Below are 13,873 nucleotides of genomic sequence, written 5' to 3'. Positions count from 1 at the left end.
TTCTTTCCTTCATCAGACCCATGTCCTTTAACAAGACAGGAAAAACCATGCGTGTCCCTGTTTTTAAAAAATATGACACTTGCACACTTAGAACATGGAGACCCTGGCAGCTGATCAGCAGGAGGCAGTACTGACAGCTTGCAGTGCTTCCAGTAAAGCACACTGTCTACTGTAGTTTAAATTAAAACATTTATTTACTTGTACCTGGTAACCCCTACTCTGTACTGTGCAACCCTCTGAGGGCCACACAGCTGCTGCTGATGTACCCTTCTCTCTGCTTAGGTTCTGTTGGCCTTTCTCTGTGGCTATCGTGCACCATCTTTCCTGGTAAAAATTTTAATTAGACAATAAAACTTTTCTTTCAGAGATTTTATGTTGCAGTTTTCTACATTTTTACAGCTCTGCAGCGTAGTAAGCTTCTGCATTCTGCAAACATGTAAATGTTTACTTCACATACTTGTTGAATATACTTATATTTTTGTTTGCATTTCAGTCTTTAGTATCAATGTTTACTTTTAGGTTTATAGGTTTTATCTTCAATTTAAGTTTGTGACAATGTCACTTAGTCATTTACAGTTTACTTTCTTGTCTGTTGAGGTAACACATGAGGTTTTGTAAAATGTTTTCTGATTAAATGTTTACATAAGTTACACAATTTGTTAAACAATCTAAACCTACTGTTTACAGCTTTATTTTGAATCCAGACTGCACAAGTCAGGGTAAAATAAATTTCTTGGCTTTTATTTTACAAAGTTTCTGACATAATTATTAGTTCTGACATTAGCATTTGGTGTTTGATAAATGACTGTGTCCAGTAACACGTTTGATTGGAGGTTTTTGGTATGTAAATTCACAGGTAAAGCTGTCATGGCGCCAAATCTTGATTCTTTTGGGAGAGACCGAGCAGCTTACCAAGAACATGCAAAGCAAAGGAGGATAGCTGAGAGAGAAGCCAGAAGGTAAATAAGCTGAATCCCTCCTGTTTTTTATTTATGTATACAGTGTTTTCCCCAGCCATTTTTAGCTGTGCGAACTGCCCAGCATTTTACATCAACTACCTGGCTGTTTTTGGGTGGTTACTGAAAAGTTGGGTCACCGGACAGTGGGTGCAAAGATGATGGGAAAAAAGACATACTAAGGGGGTGAGCATTAAAAAGTTGGAACAAAGTATAGGGGGCACTAGAAATCTGACAGAATTATTGGGGTCACTGGATTCCCATAGAATCACCTAGGAACACCGAATTTGTAATTTTTTTTGTCATGCCCACTTTTTGACCCCCCAACCTACAACTTTTACCCAGCTTAAAAAAAATCTGAAGGGGAACATTGGTATATAACCTATATATTTTAAAGGCCTATCTAAACTCAAACAAAAATCTAGCATTTTATCAGTCTGTAGATGAGATTATTAGTTTTCTCTTTTACAGGCGATTGTTGGGAGGTCGGTAGTCTACATTTAGTTAGGATTGTGTTGCTTCCTGTTTATCTTGCAGAAAGTTTCATGGAGATCTGGCTAGATCAGCAGATATTTTCTGCACTTGCTAAACCAATAAATTTGCACTATACAATCCTGTTTTTCCACAACCAATAATAGACACAGGAAGTCTTTTATCTTTTGATTATAACACCATTACAGGATACTACCAGTATGTCTGCACTGGTCCTGTTAGGCAATGCATTTGTAGAGACCCATGCATGACTTTAATTCTCTCTTTTAAATCCCCTTGCTAATTATTTTTATGGTTTTGCTTACATAACAAAGTCTTTGGATTTAGATGAGTTCAAGTAGGTAAAAATAAGTTGTTACAAAAATACACCTTTTCTCTGAGATCCTTGAGAGAGGGAAATTCTTGAACATTTGCATATATCACTGCCTACAAAACATTTGGGCACAAATCAGTACCAGTAGTAATGGCCTTGAACATGTGCTGGGTATTACCTGTAGGAAAAGTTTTTTTTTTTTTCTTGTTCATTAGGGAACACAGGAATTCTTGAAATTCTTTAGGATTTTCAAAAGCAGTCCAGCATAGGGGTGGGTAACAAAAACTATCAGGCCCTAGATCAAGGTACTGCCTGCTGCTCAAAGAGCTGCCTGTCAAACTTTGTCCAAAGCTGCATCAGAAAAAAAAAAAAAAAAATATTAACCTTTCAAAATATGTGAAAAGAAAACCAGAACAGACTGAAAATGGAATCACCTTCAACTGATTACATTGTGTCCCTATACCAAGTTGGGAACTTGGGAGCAATGTTTGGCAACTAATAAACTAGGCAGAAGCTAAATATCTTTTCCCTCATTAGCATGAAAATAATCAGAGAGTAATTAGCCAGTGCTGGGAAAAGCTGCAACAATTAGTTGTGAGAGAGTGTGGGGGATATCATCAGCAGCTGGTTGTAGAGTTTGGATGGAAGAAGTTGTTAGAACTATGGGATCGGTCTTAAAAAAAAAAAAAAAAAAAAAAAAGACCTTATCTTCTTTAGGTAATATCAAAAAACCTGAAGCATGCTGGTTATATCCAAGGTGACATTCTTCCCACTGGCCAGCAATTTGAGCCATTCTTCCTACTGATCACCACTAATGTACTGTGAGCTATGGATATATTAATTATAGAAGGGGCTCCCTGAAGAATGGAAAGTTATTTTGAAGGTCCCCCATGTTAGAAACTTCTAAAAATTATAAGCAAATGTATGCATTTTTGTACCTTGTTTTGTATTTTGTGGCTGCTTATCCTTAACCCTAAACCAACCTTTGCATTTGCTCCTGTTTTAGAGCAAGACGGAGACAAGCACGAGAGGTAACTGGCAAGATGGCCGAACACCTTGAAGGTCTTTCTAGTGATGATGAAGAGACATCCACTGACATCACTAATTTCAACACAGAGAAGGGTGAGTGTGATCATTTTTCATTTTACTGTAATGAGCAACACAACACACCTTACCAATCACCATAGACAACCTTAGGTTAGCTTTGGTTATTTGGTTTTAGTTTTTTTAGTTTTTTACTCTTTTCTGTTTATTATTATTCTTTAGTAAGAATTGTAAGTTGAGCACTGAAGATGTATGTCTACACCTACTATAATAACTCACTATAGTAACTATAAGTATAAGTATGTTACTATTAAGTACAAAGGGATATATAGGAGATTTCAGGTTCTCACAAATAGCTCTCACTGGTGCAGGAGAGGATTCCTCAGATTCTCAACTCTGTGATTCCAGTCATCTGCTATTGTCTGAATATTGTGAATTAAGTAATATCAGCCTGCTTTCTCTGGGTTACTCTTAAAAATGAATATCAATATTTATATATAGTCTTTATATGGTGAGTGTAATTTGGGTACATTTGGGAGAGACTGGTATATAATAGAAATGTATATCCTCTTCCTCTACACATTCTAATGGAACAATTAATATATAACTGACACCCACTCAATATGGTATATAAAAAAAAAAAACTATAAAAGATTTTGTTTTCATTATCTGTAGGCTATAATGGGCAAAATGAAAAGAAACGCTTGAAAATATGTCATTGTGCACAATACCTTTGTATATTATTATATATATATATATATATATATATATATATATATATATATATATATGTGAGTTTTACTTTTTGAATTGAATCACTGAAATAAACTTTTCAATGACATTCTAATTTATTGAAATGCACCTGTACAGCAACTAAAGTAAAGCAGGACTGCAAAATATTATAAAATACAGCATTACAATATAAGACAATATAAGACATCACCTTTGCTATACCAGTATAGTTGTTCATTGCAATTGGAGTTTTAACAGTTAAGAGAAACACAGAAATTGGTGAGAAAATCTTGGGGCTCAGTCCTTAATGATATCACTATTTGGACCTCATACTTCTGTAAAGTTTTGCTGGTATTATTGTCACGTTTGTTTGTATAGCTGAATGCCTTTATTAAACCTTTTTTTAATTGTTTCTTTCTAGATCGCATACTAAAAGATTCAAGTAAAGTTTTTGAAGATACACTGGAAATCTTTTACTCTATTGACTGTATTAAAGAACAGTTTGAAACCTGGAGGTGTAAATATTTTAATTCCTATAAAGATGCCTATATCGGTCTTTGTTTACCCAAACTCCTATGTCCTCTTGTACGGCTTCAGCTTTTAACTTGGAACCCTTTAGAGGTAAATAAAATTGTGCATTCCATTATTAATTATCTCTTCTATCCTCCAATGACCTACTACTGACTTCTTCACTCATAACCCCATCACACACACACGACTCCAAGACTTTTCTAGAGCTGCCCTGACTTCTCAGTAATGGTCTTTCTCGTCCTAATCGGCTTGCTCCCACCAATTTTTTCAAACTCGCTTACCCATCTTCTTTTGTCTCTTAAAACCCTCACTACTTCCCACCACTCCCTTTCTCTCCCCTCCTATTGTGTGTTACTTGCCCACCTCCTAGATTGTAAGCTCTTCTGGTCCTCCCCTTCTTTGTCACAGTCTGTATCTGTCTGTCATTTGCAACCCCTATTTAATGTACAGTGCTGCTTAATATGTTGGCACTATAAAAAATACTGTTTATTAACAATAATCATACCTGCCGTGAGGGTTTACCTGCATCCCATCTGTATTGTGTAGTGACTGGCAATAAATGGACCTTGTTTAAAATAGTTAATTAAACCTTCCTGTTTCTTAAAAGGAACCTATTTTCATGCAGCATTTTTATAAACCCAGCAGTTGTTTTTTTTTTTTTATTATTCAGTGATTAGTATAGCAAGAGCTCTATTCCAGGCCACTGGTAATTTTAGGGCTGCAGGTATCAGACTTCAGCACTATGGTCTTCTCTGAATTATTTACTGCACCAGGGTTCATTTCTGTCCTAAATGTTTTGATTAAAGTTTTTAAATCTTGATTTAAAAACTCTACAATAATTGTTTAAAAAACCCTTCATGTCATCTACACAATCCAGTGTTTAAAAAGACATTCGAGATCTCTGTGCTATATTTTTTGTCACAGGCCATTCAAGTGTTTTTGGCCAGATAAAACCCCTAAACCCAATTGGAAAAAACTGGTCAAAATCTGCTAAATATATTTATAGTAAGGGTTTTTTAATGCAATTTTTAAGTTAGTGTTCTTTAACACATTTGCACCCATTTCGTTTTCTTTTAGCCCAAATGTCGTGACTTTGAAAGCATGATGTGGTTTGAATGTTTACTCTTCTATGGTTGTGATGAGAACGCAGACAAGGAGGATGCAGATGTTGCTCTATTGCCATCCTTAGTGGAAAAAGTTATTCTCCCCAAGCTAACAGGTACATGTGTGTTGATATTGTGTTTTCTTGATTTGTGTAAGCATATTAAACAGCGTTGTTCATTTGGTGCCTTGTCATTTATCCTGCAGGTGTTGCAGAGAATGTGTGGGACCCTTTCTCCAGTACACAGACAAACAGGCTGGCCGCGGTGATGCAGAAACTAATAATCGGATTCCCCACTGTTGTAAATTCTGAAAATAAAAACACAGAGGTAATAAATCTTCTGATGTCCTATAACATTTCTTTTTTTTTAGCTTAACATAAGAATTAAGAAGCAGAAAAAACGTTGTCCAACTAGTCCTTTAATACTTTTATTTGGTTTAAGTTTAGTTGTGTCTGCACCATGCACATACTTTGATTAGGCTTTGCCTATAACACATTTTAGTATTTCAATTATACTGGTAAAATAGTTCATTTTTTTTTTTTTTTTTTGCCCTTACTGGTAAACATTTACCAGAGCATTGCTAGAGTCTGTGCAAACAGCTTCCCTAATTTAACAGATTTACAATTATTAGCTACAGTTAACTCATTATTGTGTAGGTGGAATACCAAATATAACAGACCAAATAAAACTGCGAAACTATACGTTAAAAATAAAAAATTGCAAAAGCAGGCGGTGTCCGTTCGACAAAAAAAACCAACAAGTTTGTTTGCAGTCTTTTCCGAAATGTACACTGAGCTGCACACTAAAATACGCACTGAATGTGCTGCTGGTTAACCCAGCTGCTGAGAATTAGCAAATGGTATGTCATTCTGGCCATTCAAGATCCCTGAAAATCTAGAAGAAGATTATGTGAAGATGGTGCCTGAGCAAGGAGAGCATAAATAAATTGCAAACAGGCAGATAAGTTTAATTTTTATTGCAAAAAGGGACATCACCTGTCCCATCTGCATTAAACAATTTGCCTCCTTGAAATTTTTATCTTTGACCCTCCCCTTGTTTTTCATTTAGACCATGAATAATAGGATTTCATTTTTCATATTCAGCTCCATGTGCCAAGGAGGTCAGTCATAATAGCTAGGACTTGTTTTTTGTGCAGTTCGGAGTTACAAATAGTAGTGGGATAAAAGATACAGAAGCATTCGGGAAATAATTAGGTGAACTGAATAAAGACACGTTGAGAAAAAAATGTCTGTATTTGATGTATCATTTGTTCAATTTCAGGCTCTATTAAAAGCTTTGTTAGTAAGGATGAGGAGAACTTTGGATGATGATGTCTTTATGCCACTGTACCCTAAAAAGTAAGGGCTTAGCTTTTTCTTTCTTTTTTTTTTCCTTCAAATGTTTTTATTTGCATGTTCATTCTCTGTCCTTCACATTTGTGATTTAATTTTATAGCGGTGAGGATTCTGAACTTGTAAAAATGTTTTACTTTTAGTGTTATCGAGAATAGGAATTCGGGGCCATGCGTGTTCTTTCAGCGCCAGTTCTGGTCGTCTGTAAAGGTAATACCATCAGATAATAATGTTTTATGTATATAAACTAAAACTCCCACCACACCATTATTTTTGTTTGGTTTTATTTGAATTGAAAATGTCCATGTTAGGTGTTTTTTTTACTGGCATAACATTACTACATTTAAGGAGAAACCAAACACCCCTGTAAATAGGCGAACCAGGGTCGTTTTTGTCAAAAAAAATTTTGTACAATTCTTGTGTTTGAAGTATTCATCTCCGTATGCATGGAGCTTTACAAAAATAAAGGAATAAATACAGGATTTTTTTTATGATTGTCCTCCCTTTTAATTAATTTCCTCTCACAATATGTAACTTAAGGCTAAATTAGCTTCCTGACTATAGAAACCTGACAGGTGTACGACTCTTCCCATGTTGCCAAAAATCTGCTTTTACTTCTGTTTCGCAGTTGGTAATATTTTGTGTATGGGGCTAATCTTAAATAGGTATTCAGGCAGAAGTATAAACTTGTTCCAATCCTATGCAAGACAAAAAATGTTTGGATTTTTTATGATCAAACTGCAGAATTAATAGATGATGAAAATCCACTTATTACCATGTTCTCTAGAAAAGTTTTTTGTTTTATGTGGGCCAAGTTAATTTGAAGATGTCTTCATAGGGGTTGTTATGTATGCAATGATGAAGTTGCTTCACCCCATATATTTATTTTGGCAGCCGGAAATATTAGGTGCAGAGATCATTCTTCTAAAGTATAAATCCATATCGTGCTGATAATTTTTTAATATTGTTTCAGTTACTTGGGAACTTCCTGAAGTGGTACGGAGTTCTCTCCAACAAGTGTTTACAGGAGCTGGCAATAGATGGCCTTCTGAACAGATACATATTAATGGCCTTCCAGAATAATGAAAGTGGAGAAGACTGCATCAAGAAAGCCCAGAGTGTAAGTAAAATAAATCATGGGGGCAACATCACACAGAATTGTGTGTCCTTATTGTTTTCTCCATTTCAAGTGAAATATGCAACTTTATTATCGATTATCTCATTTTTATATTTAACTATTATTTCATATTTACAAAGCCATCACACCAATAAAAAAAATTTAGACTATTGTATCTACATGATGTCAGTAACTAGAAATTCTTCCTATGCATTGTGCTTAACAATTTTTTCTTATATATTAACTTTGTACAGCCTTATGTGAGGTATACATGAGGTATGTGAGGTATACATGAGGTATGCAGAAATGTCATCTATTCATTGTCTCTCTTACCTTTAAAGTTTAAGATAAACAAATTTGTCTGAATACAAGAGCGCATTCTCAATCAAATCTTCTTTTGGTTTCCTATAGTCAGAATCACTGCTATTGTCTACCTATTTGTGCAGTAATTGAGCTTGTATCCAACTCCTGTAGATTGCTGCAGGTGAATTATAGTAGAGGACCAACTGCTTTGTGGATACTCTGGTCTGTCCCTGCCCATACACCATCCTTAACTTTGATGGACACCATATGTATATGCTGCAGACGTAAAACACAAGCCTGATACTGCTGCTCCTCCTTACAGGCAAGGTCAAATTTGAGGTGGGGCAATAGCATAGAGCAGATGATAGGTTCTCTTTAAACACCATTCATTTCACCTGCACTATATGCCAACTAAGCACAAACTGTGTTAGATCAGCGTTTACCTCAGCAGAAGTGCCCAGAGCTGAGTTTGTTCTTTGCAGTGGAGCAAACAGATGTTCACTGATCTCCTCCTGCTGCTCCCAATTTTGACTGCCAAACTGTCCCAGGCACCCAGATTGACATACGATAAGGGATGGGGATAGTTGTGTTGTGGTACATCAAAATGTGTGGCCTTACAGCTGCAGAGAAAACTGCTTCCCAAAAGCCAATAGTACTCTTTAGATATACATACAAATTAGTTTAAATGGCCCTGCTGGCTGTAAAACAGTTAAAGCCCATTGGGCATTTATGTTGCATTAAAACAAAAATGTTTCAAGTCCTAGTTTAACATGCTCCTATCACAACCCTTATCATATCAAAGATATTGAAAGCAAAGACCTAGAAATAGCCAAGTGCATGGATCATATACTTGGTATTTTGTGCTGAATATCCATCATGTGCTTCCTGGGAACAGTTTCCATAAAATATCAAAATTGCTTTCTCACCTGTCTAAACACCAGTTTAATAGTTTTCACATTTATACTTCTACAACAGGGAATTATCAGCTCCACTGATATGAGAAGTCATAAAATCAATGAGTTAAAAAAATATTTCTGTATAAACAGGTTTCTAGTGCATTTCCATGTTTATCCATTGCCGGGAGTGCTTCAGATGCACAAGCTATAGAAGAGTTATTCTGTTCATATATCTCATGCTGTTTCATTTTATATATCTGCCTGGGTCAGCTTTAAAATACAAAATGTTTATGTGCAATATTTTAGGTTTATCAAACACAGTATTTTATTCTTATTCCTAAAGGTTATTAGGGCAATTTATTATTATTAATATTATTATACAGTATTTATATAGCGCCGACATCTTACGCAGCCCTGTACAAAGTCCATAGTGATGTCACTAGCTGTCCCTCAAGCTGTCTCACAATGTAATGTCCCTACCATAGTCATAAGTCATTACCACACACAGTAGGTCAATTTTGGGGGGAAGCCAATTACCTAACTGCATGTTTTTGGAATGTGGGAGGAAACCAGAGTACCTAGAGGAAACCTCAACACAAACACAGGTTGCATGGGTCACATTAGTGGCTGAATAGAATTACTTTTTTCATAATTTGTGTATCAGTTGTGTATGTGCCCCGTAGTCCAACTTCAAAGGATGTCCCATAATACTGTGCAGAAGCTGTGAATAGGAACAATTGATGACTAATTATAAAGAAAAAAAAAAAAGTTATGTATTTTTCACATGTGCATGCAGTGTATGCACATTAAGCTCCAAGGACAAATGATCAATTGGACTTACTGAGCATTCTCTTAACTATTCTTTTATCATCATTTGCGGTCACATAAAAGGCAACTCAGAATACAGATCTTCCTTTTATGAACCCCTTGGGATGTGTCCTACATTCTTGGGAAAGATGGTACTAGAACCTCCCTCTGTATTGATATTTCTGCTTTCCTTAGCCTTTCTCACACTGCTTTTCTAACATTTATTTAATGTTTCTTTTTCCTACAGGTTCTTGCTTGCTTCCCTAAGCAATGGTTTTCCAACCTTAAAGGTGGCAAAACAATTCCACAGCTGGAGAACCTTGCTCGCTATCTTACACATCTGTCCGGCGTCATCTACAGGCAGAATGTGGGCTGCTCGGATGTAGAGAAAAGAAATGCAAGGTGATCATCTTGTCTATTACCTGTGCCTATCTGTAAATATACTGATGTTACTAAAGGTTTAAAAGGACAATCATCAGCACTTTATTTATATTTTATACTTGGCGATCCTGCAACATTTCATGTTTTCGAAAGGAGGTTCCTAGAACCAGGAACTTATAGATGCTCACTCTAGGACAGGACATTTTCCTCATTGCCAAAGCCTAGGCTGAAGGTATTCTGTATCAATTAACCTATACAGGTTCAAAAAAACTGCAGTTTTTTTGCATTTCTTAAAGATACAACAAAACATTTTTAATGGTCTATTTAACAGACTACAAGAGGGCAAATATTAGTTTAATGTTGAGGTTTACACACTAAGGTTTAAACTAAGTATGATCTGATATATATCGGATATGATCCGTTTAATAAAGGAGAGAATTGCAGAAACTAGGATTTCCACCTTTTTACTTGATACAGACTAAGAAACATGTTTATAACAAAAATTATAGGATTAAATGTGATCCTCTTCACAAGAGATTGTGTACCTCACATGTGTAGTAGTATCCTCTTAAGGATTGATTGTATTGCAATAAGAGTTTCACTTCTGTACGTATCTGCTATGGGCAAGGTTTTAGATTGCTTTCAGCTTACAAAAAAAGTCTGGCCATAATCCTTGAAACTTAAATTGGAACAGAACCGAACTTAAATTGGATTAGAACAAACTACTTTCTGGAATGTTTGGGTATCCTGCACTCCCTTATCTACAGTATCATACAGCTGTGTATCTGCAGTGTGAGATCTGAGGCTGAATGTGGGAACCATGTTTGTACAGGTAGTCCCCGGGTTAAGGACATCTGACATACAGACACCTCCTAGATACAAACGGGGCTTCCCTACTTCCTCCTGTGCAGAACAGAGGCTTGTAGGGGGTGGTTTGCATGGCTTGCAGAAGAAATGTTTTGCTAAACACAACAGAGGTTGTGGGTGATCTTAAGGACTGAGCTCTTTCTGCAGCCTTTTGTAAATCTTTAATGACTAAGACAAACTCTGCAGCTGTTTCCTTGTGCATATTAAAGCACAGCTTGCTCCTGAAGTTAATGAATGTCTATGCTCCATAAAGTTTTTTTTTTTTTGCATTTATTAAAATAATGTACCTGTCCTGACTTACATATAAATTCAACTTAAGAACAAACCTACAGTCCCTATCTCGTATGTAACCCTGGGACTACCTGTATATTTTTATGTTTCGAGTTGCAGCGATTTGAGTCAGCATTAGGCCACTGCCTGTGTTTATTTAGCACACCAATAATTAGTGAGGATTGTATTATCACTTGTTCCTCACATACGGCTCTTCTGTTTTTTATTCCAGGGATCAGATCCGGCAGATAGTAAAACTACTTGTGAGTATCCGTGCTATGGAAATGGCCTTGTCTGTGGCAAACGATTACAACATTAAAGATATCAAGTCATCATCTTCTGAAGGAAAATAAACCCGCAGGATCTATGTTCTATGAACCCATTCCTGTTGTATATATATCCTATATTTACATTTTCTACTGGTTGTATAAAATGCAGTTGATTTTTAACACAATTTAACACCAAACAAGTGACTGAAAATTGTATTATATGTACATAACCATTGCATGAATTACTGCACAATGAATCTGCGACCATTTGTGCTGACTCTTCGGAGGAAGGGTTAGCAAATGACTGGAAGATTTCACATTATATCTATGGGTACTCTGAACATGTAGCTTAATACGGAAAGCTTTAATTTATTGCTTTCATCAGGCCAAATCTATAAAATACAGAACCCATACTCTATTCTTCTTATTCATGAACTTACCCAGCATCCTAGATTTCCCTAACCTTCATTACCATCTCAGCAACTCTAAGATAATCAATGACTTTTCCTCTGATGCCAGAACCCAAAAAACATCCCCTGCCTGCTGGTTACATAAAAAAGTGCCAGAGCCTGAGCTGATAGCTTGTGTCACTATTATCATATTTTATATAAATATGTTTTGTACTTGAAGATGGAACCTTGATGTGTGCAAGACGAGTTGGATGTTGGATATTTTCTCAATGCCTTGTAAAACATGCTGGCTCCTGTGTATTATGGATTACTCATGTCTGTCCCTGGGCATCAATAATTATTGAAACCTGCTTGTGGGCAAGAGCCACCCAATGTCTTGTGCCTCTGTTCTGATTTATAGTGATACAAGCAAAACTCCATTCAGACCACCATGCTTTGACCGTTATGTGTAATGTAAACCTGCCAGGTGTGTTGGTAAAATATCATAGCGGAATGCCTGGCTGCTCATTTTTTTCGGAGGAACTTCTTGCCTGTCTGGTCGGGTTTACAACATTGAAGCAAATACTGTTGGTGTTCCTGCTTCATGCCCTGATTGATTGTGTCTGCTGTGTGACGTAAAGTTGTTTTTTTTTCTTTTGTGAATTGTGTACAGAAGGATTTATTCAGTGAACCATGTACAGATGTTGAGCTTAATCCACTTCTGAGAACTGTATATTTTCTGAAAATAAATGAATTTCTTAGGCTGTTTTAATTTGTATTTGTTTTTTAGGTTTTATATCGTATCTTTCCATATCTATATGTTTTATATATCTTATTATATTCCCCCCAAATCACAACAAATTAATTATTAGCCAATAATATCCAAACTTTCAGACACCTGTTTGATGGCTGTGGGGTATGATAATTATTCTTTTCTTTGATACATAATGTCTGTGGTCAAAGGGTGAAGGATAACCCAGATGTATATCCTTCTGGCACTTCCCCAGCCCCCCTGCAGGTATTAACACACATTCAGGTGTTATAGAATAGATGTTTCCTGCCACCTGCTGCAGAGTCTCCTTGTCTTGTACATCACCACAGGTCATAAAAATTGACAAAAGGAACCACAGCAGAAGGTAGGTAGCAGGTATTTTACCCTATGCAAAATATATGGTGGAGGGGGAACAGTTATACTATCTCCCTGAAACAAAACAGTCTGGTGGAACAAAATCGCACAAAAGATGAGTAGCAAGAGCCATTAGATTTATTACTAAAAAAAAGAGCAGAAACTTAGTATAATGCATATTTGTAATTATTGTGCAATATTTTAGACCTCCATCTATTTTTTTTTTTTTTTTAAGATTGCACATGGTGGGAAAGTCCAGCAGATTGACTGACAGCCCGATGCAGGATACTCCTTAGAAATTAATGGAAAATGCATTCAGGTCAGGCACTGCTGCTATGCTGCATTTGTTGCAGTCAGATAAAAATACCGTCAGCATTTTGTATTGTAGGTAATGCCTGTTGTAAGGCTATGTACACAGATGATTCTCTGCCGATACGAGCCCCAGGGCTCATCTCAGGTGAAAATCTGACATGTACGGCGACTGCCTGACATCATCCATGGATCCGTCTGGCTTATCCATGAATGACAAAACAGGTGATCGCAATTAAAATGAGAGGGTAGAACAGTGGGGGTACCGCTCGCATTTCTCCCCCCCCCCCACCTCTCCATAGAGCATAACATAGCTGTATGTACAGCGCTTTTTCATCTTTCAGTTTTTTGTTAAAAACAATCGTGAAAAATCGTTTTCCAACAACGAAAAACATAAGGCTACGTACACAAGTCGGATTATGTAATAATCGCCTCGGCAGACATGAATCTGACGTGTACAGCGCTCTTCGTTCATCGTCCGTCCTGGCGGATCCACAGACAACGAATGAGAAAGAATTGTAATGAAAGTGAAGGAGGGAGAGACAGCAGGTTGCCGCTCCGTCGTTCTCCCTCCTCCTCTCTCTATAACCCAGAACGGCGCTGTATGTACAGAGCT

General features: G+C 36.6%; 1 protein-coding gene across 2 annotated transcripts in view; it reads left to right on the top strand.

The window, feature by feature from the left end:
- PAXBP1 (PAX3 and PAX7 binding protein 1) overlaps window positions 1–12,589 on the top strand; it is a 28,777-nt gene extending 16,188 nt beyond the window's left edge. For both annotated transcript variants that reach the window (XM_072398205.1, XM_072398210.1), the window contains exons 9-18: window positions 857–959; window positions 2,768–2,883; window positions 3,959–4,158; window positions 5,146–5,287; window positions 5,377–5,498; window positions 6,453–6,529; window positions 6,667–6,733; window positions 7,497–7,643; window positions 9,894–10,048; window positions 11,397–12,589. In XM_072398205.1, the coding sequence (XP_072254306.1) occupies window positions 857–959; window positions 2,768–2,883; window positions 3,959–4,158; window positions 5,146–5,287; window positions 5,377–5,498; window positions 6,453–6,529; window positions 6,667–6,733; window positions 7,497–7,643; window positions 9,894–10,048; window positions 11,397–11,517 (1,250 nt within the window). In that variant the 3' untranslated portion in view covers window positions 11,518–12,589. The remainder of the gene's footprint in view (window positions 1–856; window positions 960–2,767; window positions 2,884–3,958; window positions 4,159–5,145; window positions 5,288–5,376; window positions 5,499–6,452; window positions 6,530–6,666; window positions 6,734–7,496; window positions 7,644–9,893; window positions 10,049–11,396) is intronic.
- Window positions 12,590–13,873: the final 1,284 nt, after the last annotated feature.

Source organism: Pyxicephalus adspersus, chromosome 1 (genome assembly GCF_032062135.1).
Source record: "Pyxicephalus adspersus chromosome 1, UCB_Pads_2.0, whole genome shotgun sequence".
NCBI lineage: Eukaryota > Metazoa > Chordata > Amphibia > Anura > Pyxicephalidae > Pyxicephalus > Pyxicephalus adspersus.
This window is presented reverse-complemented; position numbering and strand designations above follow the sequence as displayed.